At 41.4% G+C, this 23215-nt stretch overlaps 1 protein-coding gene across 7 annotated transcripts in view; it reads left to right on the forward strand.

Moving 5' to 3' along the window:
* The window catches only part of SPATA18 (spermatogenesis associated 18), a 46635-nt gene that overhangs the window by 15545 nt on the left and 7875 nt on the right, over positions 1-23215 (forward strand). For 2 of the 7 annotated variants that reach the window (XM_070372387.1, XM_070372383.1), the window contains exons 2-10: positions 1978-2083; positions 2216-2331; positions 5066-5169; positions 8740-8835; positions 10999-11244; positions 12863-13157; positions 15619-15777; positions 17741-17916; positions 21636-21759. In XM_070372387.1, coding sequence (XP_070228488.1) covers positions 1978-2083; positions 2216-2331; positions 5066-5169; positions 8740-8835; positions 10999-11244; positions 12863-13157; positions 15619-15777; positions 17741-17916; positions 21636-21759 — 1422 coding nt within the window. The remainder of the gene's footprint in view (positions 1-1977; positions 2084-2215; positions 2332-5065; positions 5170-8739; positions 8836-10998; positions 11245-12862; positions 13158-15618; positions 15778-17740; positions 17917-21635; positions 21760-23215) is intronic. The other 5 variants (XM_070372384.1, XM_070372385.1, XM_070372386.1 and 2 more) reach the window with 4 other exon arrangements.

Raw genomic sequence — 23215 nt, forward strand, 5'->3', positions numbered from 1 at the left:
CACGTCTTGGGATCAGAAGCAGTCTGACACGGTATATTCTCTATGTTAGTGGTGTGTGCAAACTCATTCGATAAACATTGGACCCCTACAGTGTGCCGGGCACTGGTCAAGGCACAGAAACCTATAGTAATAATACTATAATAATACTAATTATTATATACCTTCTCTACTCTGTACCTATGCTAGCTGGTGAGATCATCCACCTTCTAAATTCCAGTGAACGGAAGAGCATTTTAAAAATGTCTTCTCTAAGGGAATAAGCTAATAAGTGGAGAACTGGATCTGAACTAGGGTCTGCCCTATTACTCAGTCCGTTGCTCCCTTCAGTTCTGTGCAGCATCTTACAGGTGCTACATCTTACAGGGGCTACATCTTGAAGGTGCAGAAAGTGCATTATTTTGATTTGATTCTCTTAACACTCTGCAAGCCATAATCTTCATTTTCCAGGTTGGGATATGGGCTCATAGAGGCTAAGCAACCTGTGCAGAATTACACAGAACAGTGGCAGGTAGCAGAGCTGAGATACTCAGGTCTGCTTGACTCCCAAGCCTATTCTCTGTCCACTTAGCACATGGCATGATCCAGTCAGAGGGCAAAAGGCTGTAACTGGGGAAATGAAGTTCACTGTGGTAAGTGCAGGAATGAAATAGCAAGGGCAAGGAGTTGCTGGTTCAACAAGGAAGGAATGGATAAAGCTGATCAGACTGTGGGTCCCGTATGTCCTGATCATGCCCATATTATGATAGTCACTCAGTCACTCATTCATCAAATCTTTGGGGCCTTTGATTTGCCATGGATACTAGTGATTGATGAGAAAGACAAAGTCTTTAAAAAAGAAAACTCATAGTCAAAATCGAACCAAAACAGCTCATAGACTTTTTAGGAGAAGGGGATAGAAGAATGAGATATTTTGATTGTGTCCATTTCTTCTTATAAGTGTTACAATAGAGCTAGTCCCAGGTACTGTTAACCAGGCATGGAAAGTTAACCAGCATCTCCCTCTCAGTTACGAGTCCCTTCCATCCCGACTGCTTACCCGGCCTGCAGGGTGCCCGCAGAATCTGTCCTGCCAACCTCTCTGACCACCTATCCTCTGCCACATGCACTTACCTCTGGTTCAAGGTCGCCAGATTCCTTCCTGCCATTGGGCCTCTGCCTTGGTGTTCCCACAGCCTGGCCTGCTCTTTCTCTGGTGCTCTGAATCTGAGACTTAGCTCCAGTGACTCCTCCTCAGAGAGGCTTCCCTGGCTGCCCTCCTAACTCACTTTTTGTCACATAATCCAATCCTCCCCCTCCTCCTTCTGGCACTAATCATGATCCAAATGTCAGTATAGTTTAGTAGTCAAGAGCATGAAGTCTGGAAGCAGGTCTCAGTTCTGACATCATACTAGCTAAGTACCCCTGGGCATATTACTTAACCTCTCTGGGTCTCAGTTTTCTCATCTAAAAATGGCAATGATGACAATAGTCCTCCTAATCTTCTACAGTACCTATGGTGTGGATTTTCTGAGTTTACCTACATAAAGCATGGACAGTGCCTGGCACTTAGCTGCTGCTGCTGCTAAGTCGCTTCAGTCGTGTCCGACTCTGTGCGGCCCCATAGACGGCAGCCCATCAGGCTCCACCGTCCCTGGGATTCTCCAGGCAAGAACACTGGAGCAGGTTGCCATTTCCTTCTCCAATGCATGAAAGTGAAAAGTGAAAGTGAAGTCAGTCAGTTGTGTCCAGCTCTTAGCAACCCCATGGACTGCAGCCTACCAGGCTCCTCCGTCCCTGGGATTTTCCAGGCGAGAGTACTGGAGTGGGGTGCAAGTGTGTTTTGTGAGCACACAGCAGTCTCTGCCCTGGGAGCATACCAGTGTCAGCTGGCCCTTGTGTAAAGGGATACATATGTCCATAAAGTGACACGTATGTCCACCGTGCAGTGGGTCCCAGAAGGATGAAATTGAACTGATGTCTGCCATTCTGGCTTTGCAGGCGAACTCATGTGATCAAAATCTAAATCACTGCCTTGAACTCATTGAACAAGTTGCCAAAGTGCAGGGACAACTCTTTGGGATCCTCACTATAGCAGCCCAAGAAGGTGAGAACAGCCCGTGCGTCTCCCTCTGGTTCTCCCCTCTTTGCCTTCTTTTCCTTTTCCCTTCCCTTTGCTCTGTGCCTGGGTGGATGTGGTTGGCTTTCTCTCGCTCACCTGGTCTGTGGATTCTTCCAGGAGGACATTATGATGGTGTGGAAACAATCAAATCACGCCTTTTGCCTTGGCTGGAGGCCTCCTTTACAGCTGCTTCCCTGGGAAAACCTGTGGACAGCAAGGTCCCTTCTTTACAGGTAGGGATACTAAAGGATCATCCTCAGTATTCAGCACCTGATCAGGCTCTGGGAACTCAAACATACATAAGATAAGGCTTTTTACCTAGTGAGGGTCTCAGTTCTAGTTAGGGAACTGAGACATGGGTTGGAAAGGTGAGTTTCTATTATCGTAGTATGTAGCATAATGGATTGAGTTTTCTCTTAAGACAGATCAGCATTAAAATCTCAGCCTTGCCTACTTCCTGGTGGTATGGCTTCAGTCAACTCAAGGAGCCTCTGCTTCCTCAGCTATGAAAAGGGTCTGGTGATAGTCTGTATTTGGGACATTGATGCACCCACTGTAGGCATTAAATAGTAACTTTAAAATGACAAGTTATCTCAAAAATATACAAGCAACTCCTGCAGCTCAATTCCAGAAAAATAAACGACCCAATCAAAAAATGGGCCAAAGAAATAAACAGACATTTCTCCAAAGAAGACATACAGATGGCTAACAAACACATGAAAAGATGCTCAACATCACTCATTATCAGAGAAATGCAAATCAAAACCACAATGAGGTACCATTTCACGCCAATCAGAATGGCTGTGATCCAAAAGTCTACAAGCAATAAATGCTGGAGAGGTTGTGGAGAAAAGGGAACCCTCTTACACTGTTGGTGGGAATGCAAACTAGTACAGCCACTATGGAGAGCAGTGTGGAGGTTCCTTAAAAAACTGGAAATAGAACTGCCATACGACCCAGCAATCCCACTGCTGGGCATACACATTGAGGAAACCAGAATTGAAAGAGACACATGTACCCCAATGTTTATTGCAGCACTATTTACAATAGCCAGGACATGGAAGCAACCCAGATGTCCATCAACAGACGAATGGATAAGAAAGCTGTGGTACATATACACAATGGAATATTACTCAGCCATTAAAATGAATACATTTGAATCAGTTCTAATGAGGTGGATGAAACTGGAGCCTATTATACAGAGTGAAGTAAGCCAGAAAGAAAAACACCAATATGGTATACTAATACATATATATGGAATTTAGAAAGATGGTAACGATAACCCTATATGCAAGACAGCAAAAGAGACACAGATGTATAGAACAGTCCTTTGGACTCTGTGGGAGAAGGCGAGAGTGGGATGATTTGAGAGAATAGCATTGAAACATGGATATTATCATATGTGAAACAGACCGCCAGTCCAGGTTCGTTGCATGAGACAGGGTGCTCAGGGCTGGTGCACTGGGACAACCCAAAGGGATGGGATGGGGAGGGATGAGGAACACATGTACACCCATGGCTGATTCATGTCAATGTATGGCAAAACCACTACAATATTGTAAAGTAAGTAGCCTCCAATTAAAATAAATAAATTAAAAAAAAAAAAAAAGACAAGTTAGTCACCCTGACAGGGTATCATGGGGGAGGGGAGGGGAGTCATAAGAGAAAGGGATCATTAAAAGGGGGGTGCAGCTCAGTATTCTGAAAAAGTAAAATTAAATGAATTACCTAATTGGAAACTTCCCAGATAAGAAAACTCAATCCTGGTAGACTGATCAAGAGAGTGTCATCATTTGTGGTTGATATATCGGTGGTTTCCACGCAGCAGTGGTAGTGTTTTAATAGTTGAGGACCAGACTGAAAAGAAAACACATACTTTGCTCTAAGCAGAGGCCCCCAACCTCCAGGATCTAATGCCTGATGATCTGAGGTGGAATTGATGTAATAATAATAGAAATAAAGTGCACGATAAATGTAATGCACTTGAATCATCCTGAAACCATCCCCCACCCCAGGGTCCGTGGGAAAATTGTCTTCCATGAAACTGGTCGCTGGAGCCAAAAAGGTTGGGGACCGCTGGTAAGGCACGGGTATCACTATGTCTGGATAAGCAAAACATTGGTAACCTTGATTTTCAATGGTTTTTGGATTCATATAAATTTCTTTCAAAAGATGAACCACTTAGATCAGGCTGTGTTCTAAGACCATAGCTGTGTTCTATGACCTGTTCTAAGACCAGGCTGTGTTCTAAGACCACCATAGCTGTGTTCTAAGCAAGAGGGCCTTATGAGGTAGTGGGTGAAGGATTCCTACTTAGAGATCACTTGACAGAATCCTTGTCCACCTTCTTAGGTCCTAGGTAGATTGTCCAACCTATTAGGTCTCAGTTTCCTCAGTTGCTAAATGGGAACAATGCTTTTGCTTACCTAATAGGGTCATTGTTAGAGTTAAACATGATAAGCATGGGAAAAAACTTACACGTAGGAAGTGCTCTGTAGATGTCAGTTTTCATTAAAGAAAGTTTTTATGTGGGGAAAAAAAAATCTCTTAGATTTTTACCCCCTGTAGATGTTATTCTGGGTATAAAGATGTAGAATGATATTTCGATGTCTTTTTAAAAAATCTGAGGTGTCACTTACCTGCAGTGAAAACCATAGGTTGATGAATTTTGACAAATGGATATATCCTTGTAACTCACATCCCTATTGAGATACAAAACATTTCCATTCCTTCAGCTCATTCCCTTGTGCCACTTCCCAGTTCCCTCCCTCCGCCCTTAGGGCAATCACCCTTTGGATTTTTATCACTCTAGGTTCATTATGCCTGCACGGAAAATTCACAAAAATGAAACAATACATTACATGCCCTTTTGGCTTGACTTCTTTTGTCCAGCGTAATGTTTTTGCTGTCCATGTGGCTTCATGTTTTCAGACTCTGTTTTTATTTTTTATTTTTTTATCATTCCAGGACACATTCGATAAGGACAGACATAAGGAGTCTGGTACTCGAGACATACAACAATTAGATGCTGATTTGAGTGCAACTCATAATCAACTCAACCAGGTTCAAGAGTAAGAGGAATGCAAGTTATCTTCTTTCAAAAAGAATTGCTTATTCTTAATATTTAAGTTTAAAAGGAAAATATTGGCTCATGTAAAATGTAGATATTTGCAAATACGTAACATGATGTGTGTGTGTATGAGTTGGGAGTCAGTGTCTTTGAATTTGGGGATGGGATTTCTATGTTATGATCCCTAAGACTCTGGTTCCCTTGGCTCCATTCCTGAGGTTCCTCCTTCTTCATAGGCCCACTATCAGTCCATATTTATAAAAAAGAAAGATTGTAACATGCAATTCTACCTTTGGGAAGGAAAATAAGAAAAGATGCAGATAGGAAAAGAGTGAAAGATCAGGTAAAGAGAAAAAATAAGAGAAAGAGAGAAAAAGTAAAATGAAGCAGTCTGCATCTGTCTGTCATTTAAGGTCTATGTATTCCTGACTAAGAAGCATTCAAAATTTTGGAATACTTTTGAGATACAAAAGTGTAATTTGAAAAAGTTAAGTACTGTCAGGCAATAATGGACCTCAGATGTATGCTATGTGCAAAGCCAGGGCAGCAAGCTCAAGTAATCACTGCAATGAAAATTGCAGACTTTGGGTTTGTACTTGAGGGAGACAGACAAATGTGATGCAACTGCTTTCAACTTGTCTAACAAAAATCCTTCATAAGGTGTTTCTCCCACGGCAGCATTGCTCCATGGCTGACCAGCAGAGGGCAGCAAAGGATTCTTTTGTCACTAGTTAGGGCTGGACGCAGGAGCCTGGTAGGGTGCAGTCCGTGGGGTCGCTAAGAGTTGGACACGACTAAACGACTTCACTTTCACTTTTCACTTTAATGCATTGGAGAAGGAAATGGCAACCCACTCCAGTATTCTTGCCTGGAGAATCCCATGGACAGAGGAGTGGGCGGGCTACAGTTCATGGGGTTGCAAAGAGTCTGACCGACTGAGCGACTACCATACTACACGGCGCTTACAGTGAAATACCATATGGTATTCTGCCTTGTTCTCTGCTGAGATTTCCTTCTAAGAAAACATCTCTATTGATCGATTGATTTAGTTTTGCCCAATTATAAAATTTATACACATTTCCTTCTCAAGATGCATATAATAAAAGTACAAAGGTGAAAATCACCTATTAGTTTATGCCTATTAACATTTTTCCAAGAAGGAAATGGCACCCCACTCCAGTACTCTTGCCTGGAAAGTCCCATGGATGGAGGAGCCTGGTAGACTGCATTTCATGGGGTCGCTAATAGTCAGGTACGACTGAGCGACTTCACTTTCACTTTTCACTTTCATGCACCGGAGAAGGAAATGGCAACCCACTCCAGTGTTCTTGCCTGGAGAATCCCAGGCACGGGGGAGCCTGGTGGGCTTCTGTCTATGGGGTCGCACAGAGTCGGACACAACTGAAGCGACTTAGCAGCAGTAGCAGCAGCAAAGAGGAGCCTTAACCCTGCCACTTCTTTTCTGGTTTATCATAGTTCTTTTTGTGTAAATCTTCAGTTAATTCCAAGTTCGGACTTCTGTTAGGGGCTGTGTTTGCCCTTTCAAGGGGTCTCACTGTCCTCCTCCTTCCTTAGATGGCTGTCTAGGGGTGGAGGGATGCTTTTGCACTCTCCTAGTGCTGGAGGAGAGGGGCTTTGGGTCTTGTACTTCCCTCTGGCTTCTTGCTGCCTTGGTTCTGCCTGGGCACTAGAGTCTTGTGCTGATGGATGCTGAGTTGTGGCTTGTTGGTTAGGTTTCCTGGGGCATTCAATGGCTTCTGCTGCTGCCTCTGGTTATGAGGCAAATCTTTGTGACCTTTCTGGTTCTTGACTTTAGGCAGCACCCATAGGAAGCAGGAATTCCTACCTCCTTCTCTTGTCACCATAGCTGTGTAGTTACCCATAAGAGGTATTATGGACCAAAAGCTATGACTGCTTGGATTTTTTTTTTTTAAAGCGTTTATTTGGAAATAATGTCAAATACAGAAAATTTACAAGAATAGTACTAAAAACACCCATGTACCCTTTCATAGGCCTTTTGCCCTGTTTACTTTATCATTTGTACTTATACTCTACCTGTGTGTACACTCCCCTCCCCCATTTGAAAGTTGCACACAGTAAAGTGCTTGTTTTTTCCCCTAAATTTCCTACTTTTGTTTTGGTTTAACCCACTTGTGGTTCATATTCTATTTCTTAAGGCATCAGAAATGATGGAGGCTGTTCACCCAGGTTTAATGGTAGCCAGCTCTCTCCTCCACTACTCTGTTTCCTTGTCTCTAAATCCAGGATGCTATCTACTGTGGAATGAAGGGCGCATCCAAGGAGGTTCCCAGGTCTAACCTTGCGGAGTCCAGTTTGTGTGTGACTCAGTTCCAAAGGAGCCAATTCCAATAGAATGGGGACAGGTCTGTCCAGGTTTGATGAGCCGTAGACAAGGGAAGGAAATGGCAATCCACTCCAGTGTTCTTGCCTTGAGAATCCCAGGGACAAGGGAGCCTGGTGGGCTGCTGTCTATGGGGTCGCACAGAGTCGGACACGACTGAAGCGACTTAGCAGCAGCAGCAGCAGACAAGGGAAGACCACTAGATTTTATGCTGGGACTCTGGTTAGAAACCCCACCTGTTCTCATTTCCTGTGTCCAATCTATTGGAGGATCCAGTGGAATCTACCTCCTAAACATCTCCTGCACATGGTCCTTTCTATACTGCTACTGCTGCTCTCAGTCAAACCTCTGTAAGCTCTCACCTCAGTTGCCTTCCAACTGGCTCCCCGGGTCTGTTCTTGCTCTACTACCATCCATTTTCCACACAGGAAATAGAAATATATTTTTATTATAGCAAGTAACTCCCCCACATCCAGCTTAAAGCCTCTTAGCCACCCCTTTTTGTACTTAGAAAAAAAATTCTAAATTCCTTCTTGGAGCTCTCCCAGCCCTGTGTGATCTGACCCTACCTCTCGCTCCACCCTCATCTCATGCCAGGCTACCCTCATCCAGTCTTCCCTCTGCAGGAAAATTGTCCTTGATTAGTGGTGGAAGTCAGAGGCAGGAGGGAGGAACACATGAGATACTTGGTAGTTGAGTGTAATTGTGGAATACTTTCTTTATAGGTAGGCAAATAAATTTTTTATATTTAGTAACTCCAGGAAAATTAAGTCAAATACAATGCTACAGTGCAAAATAATAAGAATAGGTATTAATGTATTACAGAAAAATGGGGATTTTATAGAGAGAAGCAACCTGGGGATTTACTGTAATTAGAGAAGATGAATTAGGAGGATGAGATGAAGAGATTGAACAAGTTTCTTTGAACTTTACATTCTAATATCAGTAATTATTATGTAGTCTTGTAGGGGTAGTAGCACTGAAATTTCTTTGTGTTTGACATTGAGGAAAGATGCTAGCACGTTTTTGCATACCAGTGTGACATATTATTTTTAATATCATCTGATTGAATGCAGATGTATTATAATTTGTTCTTGTTTATGTTGAATTTATAGCATATGGCAAAAGTTCCCAAGAGAAACTATGCCTTGATTTAAAAAGTCTGCCAGTTTTGGAAAGTCTGTCTTTAGTTACTGATTTCTCTTACAGTATGGCTGAGACTGAAAAGACTCTTGAAGAACCCAAGAACAGATCTGCCATATCCCTTTTGGCTGCAGAGGAGGAAATAAATCAGCTAAAAAAGCAGTAAGAAAAAAAAAAATGACAGGATTATTGCAGGCTGCTAATTAATCTTTGAATTTAGCTTTTTTGGTGCTCCATGACAATACAAAAGAATCTGTCCACAAAGAGGAGAGGCAGCAATATTTTTATTAATATTTTATATACTTTTCTTATTACAAAAGCAGTCAGTTCAGTTCAGTTCAGTCTCTCAGTCATGTCCAACTCTTTGTGACCTCATGGACTGCAGCATGCCAGGCCTCTCTGTCCATCACCAACTCCTGGAGCTTACTCAAACTCATGTCCATTGAGTCAGTGATGCTATCCAACTATCTCATCCTCTGTTGTCCCCTTTTCCTCCCGCCTTAAATCTTTCCCAGCATCAGTGTCTTTTCAAATGAGTTAGTTCTTTGCATCAGATGGCCAAAGTATTGGAGCTTCAGCTTCAGCATCAGTCCTTCCAATGACTATTCAGGACTGATTTCCTTTAGGATTGACTGGTTTGATCTCTTTGCAGTCCAAGGGACTCTCAAGAGTTTTCTCCAACACCACAGTTCAGAAGCATCAGTTCTTTGGTGCTCAGCTTTCTTTATAGTCCAACTCTCACATCCATACATGACCAGTGGAAAAACCGTAGCTTTGACTAGATGGACCTTTGTTGGCAGTGTCTCTGCTTTTTAATATGCTGTCTAGGTTGGTCATAGCTTTTCTTCCAAGGAGCAAGTGTCTTTTAATTTCATGGCTGCAGTCACCATCTGCAGTGATTTTGGAGCCCAGGAAAATAAAATCTGTCACTGTTTTCCATTGTTTCCCCATCTACTTGCCTATCTACTATAGAAAATCTTCAAAGCATAGCAGAAAGGAACCAAAAACCTCTCATAATTCCAGAGCCAGTTCACTGTCACCACTGGCTATTTCTTCCAATTAGTTCATTAAAAATAAAGACAACAAAATATAAGTATACAGTTGTGGACCCATTTTTTCATTTAATATTTTTTTCTATTACCAAGAAAAAATAAAGCAGAGCTTAGTTTTAAATAGATCCATCATATTTCCTTATTTATTTCCCTAATATTAAATATTTACTTTGATGCCAATTTTCAACATTAGAAATAATTTTTGTGGCAAATCTTAGTTTAAATTTCAGATTGTTAGTCTCTAAAGATAAATTTCTAGAAGGGGAAAATAAACAGTGATCCTTTAAGGTTATACTTTTTAAAATCTTAACTTTGATTTTTTTCCCCCAAAAGAGCAGTTGTAGTAAAATACATATATACACATTTCTACTGTCTTCATACATGTTCCAATTGTTCTGATTTCTTAAGGAACATCCATAAATTTTAGCTTGGAGCACGTCTTTGTTTTCCACTTCTAACTCCCCTCTCATCATCGTTTCAATCTCTTATTTTTCTAGCTGATAAAGCTTCTCAAATTCTTTATCTCCTATTACTCAGCAATTCCTATAGCACCTACTCTGTTCTTCACTGTTTCTAGGGCAGCGTTTAGTTCTGCTACTGCATTTTCAGTTCTTCTGTATCCTCTTTAATCTTGCCCCTTCCCTTTTCTTCTAACACCATTGTCATTTTCATCACACCATGTTCTCTTCTTATGACTTTTTCTCCCTGGGTATGATGGTCACTCTTTGTATGTAATGAGGATGCCCATTTTATTTCTAAAGCTTTGCTCCTTTCTGTAGTACATTATTTTTATAGGTCCACACATCTGCTTAGTGCTGTGGATGTTATTCAATTTCCAGTGAAGTTTCTCCCACACCTAGCCCCCCACATTCTGAAGCACTAGTAAGAATAGATCATGTCTTGACCAGCTTCAGGAGTAGGTTTTGGAGGTCACTTGCTTCCAGAGTTTAGTGCAGTGAAGCCATCCAATATAGAGTAGGATGACTCTGCTTTGCCTCTGCAAGGATTTCATGACTCTGCCCACAGCTTTGGCTAGAAGATTTGCACATCTATCTTTTCTTCAGGAACTTTCCCATGCAAGCTGCAGACACGGTGTGGTTCCCTGACCCTGGCAATTCTGTTAATTTGTTCTTGTTCCTATTTCCATGAGTTTTCCAAGGCAGTAATGGCACACTAAATAGAGTAGCCTCATTAAGTATGCCAATTGCAGTTTATCACCTTTCCTCCGTCTCTACCTCTCTCTCTCTTCTTTCAAACCTTTGTTTCTGTTTAGGCTTAAATCTCTTCAAGCCCAGGAAGAATCTCGCCACAGAAACTCAGATCGTAGGAGATCAGAGAAGCGGGGCTCCGAGCGTAGGAGAGTGGAGCTGCGGGGCTCAGAGCAGCGGGTCTCTGACCTGGACAGGAGGAGCGCAAACCAGCGGAACGCAGAAGCTGTGTGCGATTATGAGAAACAGCTCCGAACACTGAAGGACGAGATAGCGGTTCTGTCTGCTGAAAAATCTGTACTCCAAGGAAGGTCTGACAAACTTTCACAGATCTTTTCACTTAAGCCCCTTTTTGCCAAGTTAGTGATCAAAGCCTGGCTCAGTAAAGGAAAAAACAAAAGTAAAATGATATCCTGAACCCAAACCCCAACAGTATGGAAAATTTTGAACTGTAGAGGGCTGGTTTCTCTAACTGCTCCCTTCCAGAGAAAATACCTCCTGGATTTACAATACTTGGGCACTAATTAATTTTGGACTGACATCGAAGCTTATGGAATGGAACTGAGATGTGCAAAGGAAAGCTTGTGGCTTGAAACCAGATTTGAGTGCCTATAATGCAAAAGGCAGTACTCCTGTTGAAACACTTGATGGCTGTGTTGAAACACTGTTCATGATAGGAGGATCCTGTTCTCTGAGTCCTAGGAGTCCTCTCTCCAGAGATAACCCACCATCACTTTACTGCCAGGCATTTCCTTTTTACATCTCACTTTGTCAGGTGTGGTGGGTAGGTAAGGGAATGTGAAATTGCCTCTACTGATGGACAAGATGTTAAGAAAGGTCATTCAGTGTTAAGTATGTTTCTCTGCCTTTTCTTGTGCTCTTTAACACTTCCTCTTCCCGGCCAGCCCCACAGTGTGCCCAGATTCAGGCTAACATCAAAGCCACGCCTACCCCAGCTCTCCATGTCCTTAAATGTCACCTTAATCTTTCATTTTGGGGAATCGCTCCATCAGTGTGGTGCAGGTGCCAGCTGGTACTAGCTCCTGGGGACCGATTCTGTGCATTTTTACTTAACTCCAGGTTCAGTGACATCACATGAATAGTTTGAAATTGCCTACAGTGAGAGTGTTGCACTGTGGAAATTGGCAAACACTATAAATGAAGCCCCCCCCCCCCACCTCCACCTTCCACCTTCAGAGAGGCTGCTTTGCACTACCTTTTGCCCCACCTTTTGCCCCATAGTTCCTTCCACAAAACTTTCCCTTAGGATTAGCTAGTCTGATCATTTATTATGTACTTGATAGCAATATATAATACCTTTCACTGACACAATGCTTTTCGATTCCCCAAGTACCTCCCCATATTCTTCCAACCCCCACCACCATCCTAAAATAGGGCACAAATTATGTAGGTGAAAATGGAGGATCTGGAGAGGAGACATGACTGCAAATGGTTTCATTGTTATAGAAGGAAAACACATTTTCTTTCTCATTGTTCAATCTGTTTATCTCATTTTATACCAGAAAGCTCAGTGATGTGTCAGTCGCCCAAGGTCAGGGTGCGAAATCTGACTTCTTTAACTCTGGCTCTTGCTAGCTGTGTTACTCTAGGGCAGCCCTCCTAGTGTTTATGAGCCTCAACCTCCTCATCTGTAAAATGACCAGCAATCAATGGTGACCTTACCTGGCTGTTTGAAGGGTAAACTGATGTGCTGAGTGAGTGAAAGTGAGTTATAAATTCTAATGCATCAGGCAAATATAGAGTACTGTTTTTCCTTTGAGGAGACACAGTGCCTCTCACCGGGAGCTGCTCTCCTTGCCTCTGCCTCCGGTGGCTTCTGGTTTATGGGGAGAGAAGCAGCTGGAGTGTAGGAACAGAAGGGAGGAGGGAATCGGAGCAGTTCCTTGCCTGATTCCTGCTCACCAACAGGTCCGCCAGGAGCAGGTCTCCTAGTCCTGCTCCTTGCAGCCGCAGCCACAGCCACAGCCGCAGCCACAGCCGCAGCCACAGTCACAGCCGAAGCAGATCCACCAGCCCCTCCTCTGCCAAGGCCAGGACCCCGTCCCCGAATCGCGCCAAACTGTCCAGCGTGGCGCGCAAAGCCGCCCTGCTGTCCCGGTTCAGCGATGCCTATTCCCAGGGCCGCCTGGATGCACAGTGCCTGCTGCGGCGCTGCATCGACAAAGCCGAGACGGTGCAGCGGATCATCTACATCGCGACTGTGGTAAGTGAGCCTCGCGATAGGTCGCTGCGCTTCCGTGGTTCCTGTGCAAAGCGGGCAGGAAAACCTGGATAACCTCAACAGGACACTCAAGAAGACTCGTAGGGCCTGAGATCACCGAAGGAGGGTGGGCTTCCGTTTCTTCCCTCCCTTCTTTCCTCTTTGCTCTCTTCTTCTGTTTTTTCTTTTTCTCTCCTTCCTTCTTACTTTCCTTCCATCCACTTATTACAAATATTTGCAATGAATTATTTTTCACACTAAGTAACCTTTTCTTATGGGCTTACCTGGTGGTTCAGTGGTAAAGAGCCCATCTGCCAATGGAGGTTTGATCTCTGGGTAGGGGAGGATCCCCTGGAGAAGGAAATGGCAACCCACTCCAATATTCTTGCCTGGGAAATCCCATGGACAGAGGAATCTGGAGGGCTACAGCCCATGGGGTTGCAAAAGAGTTGGACACAACTTAGCAGCTAATCAAGAACAAACATTTGATTGGTTAGCTTCCATTCTTAGATAAATCAAAAGGCTCTGAATATGTTAATTCTTTTATTTAATGAAGAGCAGTTACTGAAATTGCTAATATAACAGCTATTTGAATATGGAAAATTAAGGAGTGCTTATATATAATCTTCAGTTCTATGGGTACCATATTGAGATACTAAGAGCCTGTTATGAGAACAATTAAATGCTGGAGTCCAGCTCCAGCAGCCAGGGAGTCAACCTGAAGAGATGAACGGTGTTGGCGATGAGGCAGCCTCTCAGTTTTCTTCTGGACTGCCTGTTTATTTCAAGTTTAAGATTCTCTTTTATACTTTTACAAAAACATTAGGCCAGAGGTTTGACATTTTCAGTTCCCCCTCTTCCAGATTTATTATCTCCATAAATTATTGTTGCTCTTCAAACAGAGTTCCTGCTTCAGTGATTCTCTTGGAATCAGCCTTATCATCTATTATCTGCCTCCTCTAATGTGTCCTATAGTTAACTTGTGATTACATTGTAACTCATGCTACATTCCTCAGTTTACTACTTATCTTCCTAAATCCTGTTTGCCCCTAACATCCTTGAGCTCACTATCTCTTAGAAAGGCTTCTAGCTATAGTGTTTCTAAAAATTCCTAACTTCTATAAACTATAGTAAAATATGCTAACTTTACAACATTCCTTAAATCTTTAACTTCTGTTTTAATTATTTCTAAGCCCTAAATTCAGTAAACTCCTTTGCCATAAACATTTTCCTCACAAATAGGCTTCAGATAGCAATCCCTCCCATGGCCTCAAGCTACAGCCTATATGCTCATCCTGGAACCCTCTTTTGTAAGTCTTTGAACAAATGTCAATGATTAACTTTATGAATTATTTTCTGAGCACAGCTGCAGAAAGCTTTGTGCCTTCTCATGCTCCTCTCAAGAACAATAAGCACCTTAATATTCCTTTTCAGTCAACTCAGCTGAGGAGAGGAAAAGACAAGTCAGAATTACAAGGCCTAACTCCTTCATCCCGGGTCCGTGCCTGTGGAATGAGGAGGGGGTCTAGGGCCATGCCTCCATTTTGTCAGTAATGCCTAATGCAGCTCCCGACAATTAAATATTACAAAACAAAACAAAATATTGATGTAAGAGAAGAATTATCAGAATCTTTTGAATTTTATCCTATGTTTATTATATATTAGGAGTCAGCAAACTATGACCCCTGGGCCGTATCTGGTTCTGGCCTGTAATTCTAAGAGAAATACCACCCAGGAGCTATTATACAAGGATACTCTTACATTTTAAAGGATTGTTTAAAAAAAAAAAATAGTGACAAAAGCATTTGGACCCACAAAGCCTAAAATGCTTACCATTTGGCTTCTTACAGAAAAAAGTTTGCCAAGCCCTGGGTTATATAGTTAAAAATCACATACTGACTTGTTAAAAGTTCTGTAATTGTAGAGGCCATATCTTTCATGCATAATTGAGGTTTTCCTATGCCTGCTACATAACAGATATTAAATAAATATGTTTTGAATCAATATCTGCCAGGAAACATGCCAGATGCTCAATATGTATCTTTGTATGACATGACCACTAGATTGATCACTTTCTCTTATTTCTTGACTAGTAATACGATCATGCTGTGGGGACAAAGCATCAACTGGCATACTTCAAGTATTTATGTAACCACAGGTGATTTTATTTCCTTGAATGCCTGCATTGTCCTGCTTCTTGAAATCAGGGTTATCAGAACAATGGTCAATGGTCTCAAAATTAGTGAATATAGATAATCTAATAGATGATGGATAGAAATGTATTTATGCACTTTCCAAAATTTAGTTGTGTATTTTCCCCCAGATTAAAAATAGTTTTGACTGCAGGGTTTAGTTTTCAGAAGTCCAATATGATGCTGAATTTTTTTGGTATTCTTTCTTTGTTCCTTTGGACCTCTTTACTCCTCTCCTCCCACCAAATACATGGGCTGTATTTTATGTGCAGGAGGCGTTCCATGTGGCCAAAATGGCGTTCAGACACTTCAAGATCCGTGTGAGGAAATCACTGACGCCATCTTGTGCGGGGTCAAATGACTTTGAGGATGCTGTCTCGGATTATATCATCTGTCATCTTGATCTATATGATTCCCAAAGCAGTGTTAATGTAAGTGTTGGGTCTTTTATTGGGACTGGTTTGCTACAGCTGCTGCATTGAATACTAATAACTCAGAAGTCCATCCAGTGCTTACTATCACTTCTGATAGTTTATGGTGAACGATGTCGGATTTGTGATCTCTGAAGAAGATTTAACTTTGGGACCAGGGAGCAGGCTTGATCACTCAAGAACTTTGGTGTAGCAGAGTTTTATTAAAGTATGAAAATGGACAGAGAAAGCTTCTGACATAGACATCAGAAGGGGGATGGAGAGTGCCCTCCTCGCTAGTCTTAGCAAGGCCTTATATACTTTTATCAGACCCACTCCCACAACATACATCTTAAATTGGGTTTTCCAATTGTCGTGTATGGATGTGAGAGTTGGACAATAAAGAAAACTGAGTGCCGAAGAATTGATGCTTTTGAACTGTGGTGTTGGAGAAGACTCTTGAGAGTCCTTTGGACTGCAAAGAGATCCAACCAGTCCATCGTAAAGAAAATCAGTCCTGAATATTCATTGGAAGGACTAATTCTGAAGCTGAAACTCCAATACTTTGGCCACTTGATGAGAAAAACTGACCCATTTGAAAAGACCCTGATGCTGGGAAAGATTGAGGGCAGGAGGAGAAGGGAATGACAGAGGATGAGATGGTTGGATGGCATCACTGGCTCAATGGACATGAGTTTGAGTAAGCTCCAGGAATTGTTGATGGACAGGGAAGCCTGGCGTGCTGCAGTCGATGGGGTTGCAAGGAGTCAGACACGACTGAGCGACTGAATTGAAATGAATTGAACTAGACCCACTCCCACAGTATACAAGTTTTAAGATAACAAGATTAGTCAGAGGGTTCTTGTTAAGGAGAAACATATCCTTGAATAAGATACATTGTTATATTGACTAAGACAAAGCAAAGTAGAAAAAAAATGTTTGTCCTTTTCTCCTCCTTGAGAGTCTCAGACCCTTTGTTCCCTCCTCAGGAGCCCCAGACTTCTTATCAACCTGCCTAGGGATTGACTCTCTCACTTCTACATAATGGAAAAGCAGGAATGAGCAGCATCCAATGTGCTTTATAGAACCAGTCATTATTGGCTGTTTCTTTCTTAGACATTTTATGGGGAAACTATTTTGAGCTTTGTAGTTCTATTCTTCAGACAGGCCCTTAAGGTTGGAAGACAGAGTATCATAGTGCTTAAGAGCAATGATTTTGGGAAAGATAGCTATGGATTTGCATCCTGGCTCTGCGCAGACACTTACTAGCTGTGTGACCTTGCTCATTTACTTTTCTGTACTTAGATTTTCTAATCCTTAAGTGGGAGCAACAATGGTCATGAGCCCACAGAGTTTGTGAGAGGATTAAATGAAAGGAAGCAGGTAATTTTCTTAGCAAAAAAAACTCTCAGTAAGAGCAAGATTATAATTGTTGGGCTTCCCAGGTGGCTCAGCGGCAAACTCTGCCTGCCAATGCAGGAGTTGTGGGTTTTATCCCTGGGTCAGGAAGTTCCCCTGGTGGAGGAAATGGGAACCCACTCCAGTATTCTTGGCTTGAAAATCCCATGGCAGGCTACAGTCCATGGGTCTCAAAGAGTCAGACACGACTGAGTGACTGAGGCTGAACGATTATAATTGGTATTATTATAGATTATGAACGAGGCAGAGTTTTGTGCTGGTAGTTGTATAACTTGCCCAGAATAGAAAAATAGTAGGAAATAATAAATAAAAGCTATTAAGAGTTTTTACTTTAGTTTTCTGGGATGACTTTCTTGGCTTTTAGTATGCCATTTGTCCTCTGTCATCTCTCCTCCTCTCTGTTAAGGAGTCTTACTCCTTTCAGCACATACACTCCTTTTCTAGTTTAGCTTATTTTCACTCATGTGCCCTTTTCCCACCTCCCATCAGTCATAACAACTTTAGGGATTGTCAGTGTATCTTTCACAGGTTCGTAACAAGATGATGCCATCTTTTTGTTTTTCAGGATGTGATCCGAGCCATGAATGTCAATCCCAAGATTTCATTCCCTCCTGAAGTTGACTTTTGCCTCCTCAGTAACTTCATCCAGGAGATATGTTGCATTGCCTTTGCAATGCAGACTTTAGAACCACCCCTGGATATTGCATTTGGGGCCGATGGAGAAATTTTTAATGATTGCAAGTAAGAGGCATAGAAGCAGAAGTTAAGGGATTCTTTATAAATAAACGATATTGTCTTTATTTCCTGGGAACAATTCAGGGAAAAGAACTCTGGGTGGGGAAGTCAACAGATATTACCTGATTTCCAAGCCCTGCCATATACTTCTCTGCACTACAGAGTGGGGCCCTCTCCTGGGGTCATTTTCCTTCTCGGTCAAATGTGATTCAGAGGAGACCTTATGATTTCCATTGAGTATATTGGTTTTGGGGAGAACTAAGGAGCACCTGGACTCTGGAACACTTTAAAAGAAAAGTGCTATGTAAATACAAATATGCATTACTTTTTATTGTCTAAAATTTTTTATAGAGGTATAATTGACATTTAGTGTTATATTAGTTTCACTTCTACAACATGATTCTATATTTGTATATATTGTGAAATGATTACCGTGAAAAGTCTACTTAACGTCTGTCACCATACATAGTTACAAAAATTTGTTTCTTGCAATGAGAACTTTTAAGATCTATTCTCTAAGCAACTTTCAAATTTGCAGTACAGTATGATTAACTATATTGTTAACAATTATACATCTGCATGACTTATTTTGTAACTGAAAGTTTGTACTTTTGACCTCTCTAACCCATTTCGCACACCCCCCACCTCTGACAACCACTAATCTGTTTTTTTGTATCTGTGAGCTTGGTTTTTGTTTGTTTTAGATTCCACGTATAAGTAAGATTGTATGATATTTGTCTTTCTCTGTCTGACTTATTTCATAATGCCTTTTGGGTTCATCCATGTTGTCTCAATTGGCAAGATTTTGTTTTCTTTTTTATAGCTAAATAGTATACCATTGTATATATACTACAACTTCTTTAACCATTAATCCATCAATGAACAGTTAAGTGTCCATCTTGGCTATTGTAAATAATGCTGCAGTGAACATGGGGATGCATGTATCTTTTAAAGTTAGAGTTTAGTTTTCTTTGGATAAATATCTAGAAGTGGAATTCCTGGATCATATGGTAATTCTGTTTTTAGTTTTTTGAGAAACCTCCATATAGTTTTTCATAATGGCTATACCAATTTACATTCCCATCAATAGGGCACAAGGATTCCCTTTTCTCCACATCCTTGCCAGCACTTCTTATCTTTTTGATAACAACTCTTCTAACAGGTGTGAGGTGATAGCTCATTGTGATTTTGATTTCTCTGTGATTAATGATGTTGAATATCTTTCCATGTATCTGTTGGCCATCTGTATATCTTCTTCGGAAAAATGTCCATTCAGATCTTCTGCCTAACTACTGAGAAGTATTCACCCATTTTAGTCTACATACCTGCTGTAACATGCTGTCTCTTGGGGGCACTGTGGCCTGTCCTCCTGGATGGCTGTGAGCTCAGACTGGAGTCCCTAATAATGACTGAATTTATTTGGTTCTACCCTAGGGTTTCACAGAACAAGACTAAACCCTTTTTTGTTTGTTTGTTTTTATTCTTACCCTGATAGCCTTTCACACATTTGAAATCAAATACTCATCCTCTCCAGCCTCATGGTTTTAGATTTTTTTCATTTGAAGGGATTTTTGAGACCTCACATTTAGACTGGTTCTCTTGGTCTGTGCTCCATGTTTGTCTGAGTATTCCTTAAAAAAAAAGAGTGTCCACACTTACATATATACAATGGAATATTGCTCAGTCATAAAAAGGAACACATTTGAGTCAGTTCTAAAGAGGTGGACGAATCTAGAGCCTGTTATACAGTGAAGTAAGTCAGAAAAAGAAAAGCAAATACCATACACTAATGCATGTATATGGAATCTAGAAAGATGCCACTGATGAACCTGTTTGCAGGGCAGCAGTGGAGATGCAGACATAAAGAACAGACTTACGGACAAGGGTGGGGTGGGGGGGGGAAGGAGAGGATGAGATGAATGGAGAGAGTAGCATAGAAGCATATACACTACCATATGTAAGATAGAGAGCCAGTGGAAATTTGCTATATGACTCAAGGTAAATGAGGCTCAAACTGGGGCTCTGTAACAACCTAGAGGGGTGGGAAAGGGTGGGAGGTGGGAGGGAGACTCAAGAGGGAGGGGACATATGTATACCCATGGCTAGTTCATGTTGATGTATGGAAGAAATCAAACCAATATAGTAAAGCAATTATCCTTCAATTAAAAGTAAATACAAATTTTAAAAAGTGTCCACATTGAACGTAAACCCCAAGTTTGAACTAACCAGAATAGAGGGGCTATTACCATTTTTATCCTCCATTAAGTCTTCTAATTTATAGTAGCTTTTCTTTTCTTTTTTTTCCAGCCATAGAACACTGTTGGCTCATTTTGAGTTCAACTAAAACCTGTTTTTAAAAATTTTTTTATTTTTACTGTGATTGAGCCAATCATCTGTGCAGTTACATGCTTTTTATTTGTTAAAAATTTATTTTTAATTGGAAGACAATTGCTTTACGATATTGTGTTGGTTTCTGCCATATATCAACATGAATCAGTCATAGGTATACATATGTCCCCTCCCTCCTGAACCCAGTTACATGCTTTTTAGACTCAACTGTAGGACCTCATATATGTCCACATTATGTTGTTATCTTAGTAGATTTAGCTTATAGTTCCAACCTCTTGAACTGTTTTCTTGATACAGTCATCTGTTTCTTTTTCCCTACCCACTCCCCACCTTTGAACATTTTTCCTGTATTTCATGGGAGTCATTGATGAACATGTTGACTTACCCCAGGGTTGAGAGAGAGGGAGAGAGAGAGCACAAGCAAGCGAGCCCTGGGCACCTTCATTCTCGTTGACTCATTAACTACCCATTTTGGACATGGGTAGTTGGACATGTAGTTTGGACTACATGTAGTCCAACATGGTAGTTTGGACATGATTATTGAACCAGTGTCTAATCCACCTACTTAAGTTAATCATCCACCTATATTTTTCTTATTTTGTCCACAAAGATAACACAAGAAATCTTGTAGGTGGCTTATGGGACTTCAGATGCTCTCCATCTCTAGCATTTCCCTGAATTACAATTCTTGTAATCCTGAGTAGGAACAAGATTAGTCTGACATGATTTGAGTTTTTGTTGTTGTTATTGTTAATTTTTTCCCCACTTTTAAAAAATTTTTTTAACTTTACAATATTGTATTGGTTTTGCCATATATCAACATGATGTTAATTTTTTAATTGAAATATAGTTGATTTGCAGCGTTGTGTTAGGGTTGCTCCGTTATGCAATGGATGGCACATTGGACTTCCACAATGTTGTATTAATTTCTGCTGTACAGCACAGTGATTCAATTATACATATGCATTTACATTTTTTAAAAATATTCTTTTCCAGATGGTTATCATAGGGTGTTGAATATAGTTCCCTGTGCTATACAGTAGGACACTGTTGTTTATCCATCTAAATATACTATTTTGCATCCGCTAACAGCAGCCTCCCGCTCCACCCCTCCCCCAACCTCCTCCCTCTTGGCAACCCCAGTCTGTTCTCTATGACATGACTTTTTCTTAGTGAGCTCATGTTGGGTCCTTGTTATAACTGGTTCCTATTCTAGGAGCCCACAACTGTCTCTTTAATAATAGAATCGGAATCCATATTTATCCAGGTTTGAGCAGAATAAAAGATGAGAATTTTACACTGATGACCCTCCCCTCCCGGTTAGGTTACATAACTGCTTAACCTCTCTTTCTTGTTCTTTTGTGTGTTCATAACAGGTACCGTCGAAGCTATGACTCTGATTTCACGGCTCCCTTGGTCTTCTATCATGTGTGGCCCGCTCTCATGGAGAATGACTGTGTCATCATGAAGGGAGAAGCTGTCACCAGGAGAGGGGCTTTTGTACGGTGGCCTTGTGTAGTGACAATTCATCCCAAGTGTTTGATTCACAAGTTCGAGAACGTTTAAAAACCCAAAGATTGTATAAGAGAAGTTCATAAGGGTTGTTTGATAAGATTTCATACAAAGGAGAGGAATGGGACTGGTTGTGAAAAAACAGATTCTTTTCTTTGACTCATGAGTCTTCAGAATTTCCTGGCAGTCTTTTCTTTGTCTATTGCTTTATTTGTAAGATGGAGGTGGTTTAGTTGCTAAGTCATGTCTGACTCTTTACCACCCCATGGCCCACCAGGCTCCTCTGGGACATCCCAGGCAAGAATACTGGAGTGGTTGCCATTTCCTCCTCCAGGGGATCTTCCCGACCCAGGGATTGAACCCACATTTCCTTCCTTGGCAGGTCATTCTTTACCACTGAGCCACCTGGAAAGCCTCTTTATAAGATAGAACTGGTTCTAGTTGCCTTCTTCATCTTATAAATAGTATGCTATTATAAAGGCAAAGCCTTCGAGCTCACCTGTTGGAGGCATTCTATAATTCTAAGCATTTAAAAGTGATTGATTAACTTTCAGAACACGGTCAAATTTTATCGACAGTTCTCTGTTTGGAAATATGTCCTGTTTGGAACGTGTCCTGTTTTTCTCTCCTTTGTATGATGTGTAAGGAGGGGAGGGATGGAGAAAAAGAGGGCAGAGGAGGTGGGGAGAGAGTAGTCAATCAGTTTCCTATATACATCAGCTGTAGAATGCTTTGAACATGTCAAATAATTGGAAAGCCTTCAAAGTGGAATATTAGGTATGCAAGTGTGTGAACATGTGTGTGCTAAGGTGGGGAATGGGTGTTGGAACTGGTTGCTGTGGATGCTTGGATATTCAGCACGTTTCCCATTATGGAGTTTTACCCTGCCCTTCCTAGAAGGAGGTAAGTGAATTCTGGAGAGAAGCTCCTGGGTCCAGAGCAAAGCCACCATCTGAGTGGTCTCAGTTCCTGTTCTCTTTGACTTGGAGAAGACAGGAAGTGTTTCATGGCAGCTTTTCACATGCAGAGCGTGAGAAGCAGAGTAGTATATTTTAAAAGAACTTAAGAAAAGGGTTTTTGCAGCTTAAACATCTCACTAGAGCAAATAGTATCTCAGTGAACTATTCTGTGCTATGGAAACTGAGGCTGTAGAAATTGGTTGTGTTGACTTGAGAATTGCACATGCTCACATGAAGTAAGCTCATAAAACTGCTTCTTGCCCTTAAAACAATCACTCTTTGTTAAGAAACTCTTAATGTAGACTGTCTGCAGTATAGTTTGGAAGGGGAGGAGCCACTATTTCTATGTTCTACATCAAATAGCAATTGCCTTTTAACTTCCTTTGTCTCTCTCCTTAAGTGCACCATCAGTATTTACCCAAGTTGAAACTCCCAAACTTAAAGAAAATACCCTAAAATCAAAAGCAGAAAAGGAAAGAGTTGAA

Source organism: Bos mutus, chromosome 6, assembly GCF_027580195.1.
Source record: "Bos mutus isolate GX-2022 chromosome 6, NWIPB_WYAK_1.1, whole genome shotgun sequence".
Taxonomy (NCBI): domain Eukaryota; kingdom Metazoa; phylum Chordata; class Mammalia; order Artiodactyla; family Bovidae; genus Bos; species Bos mutus.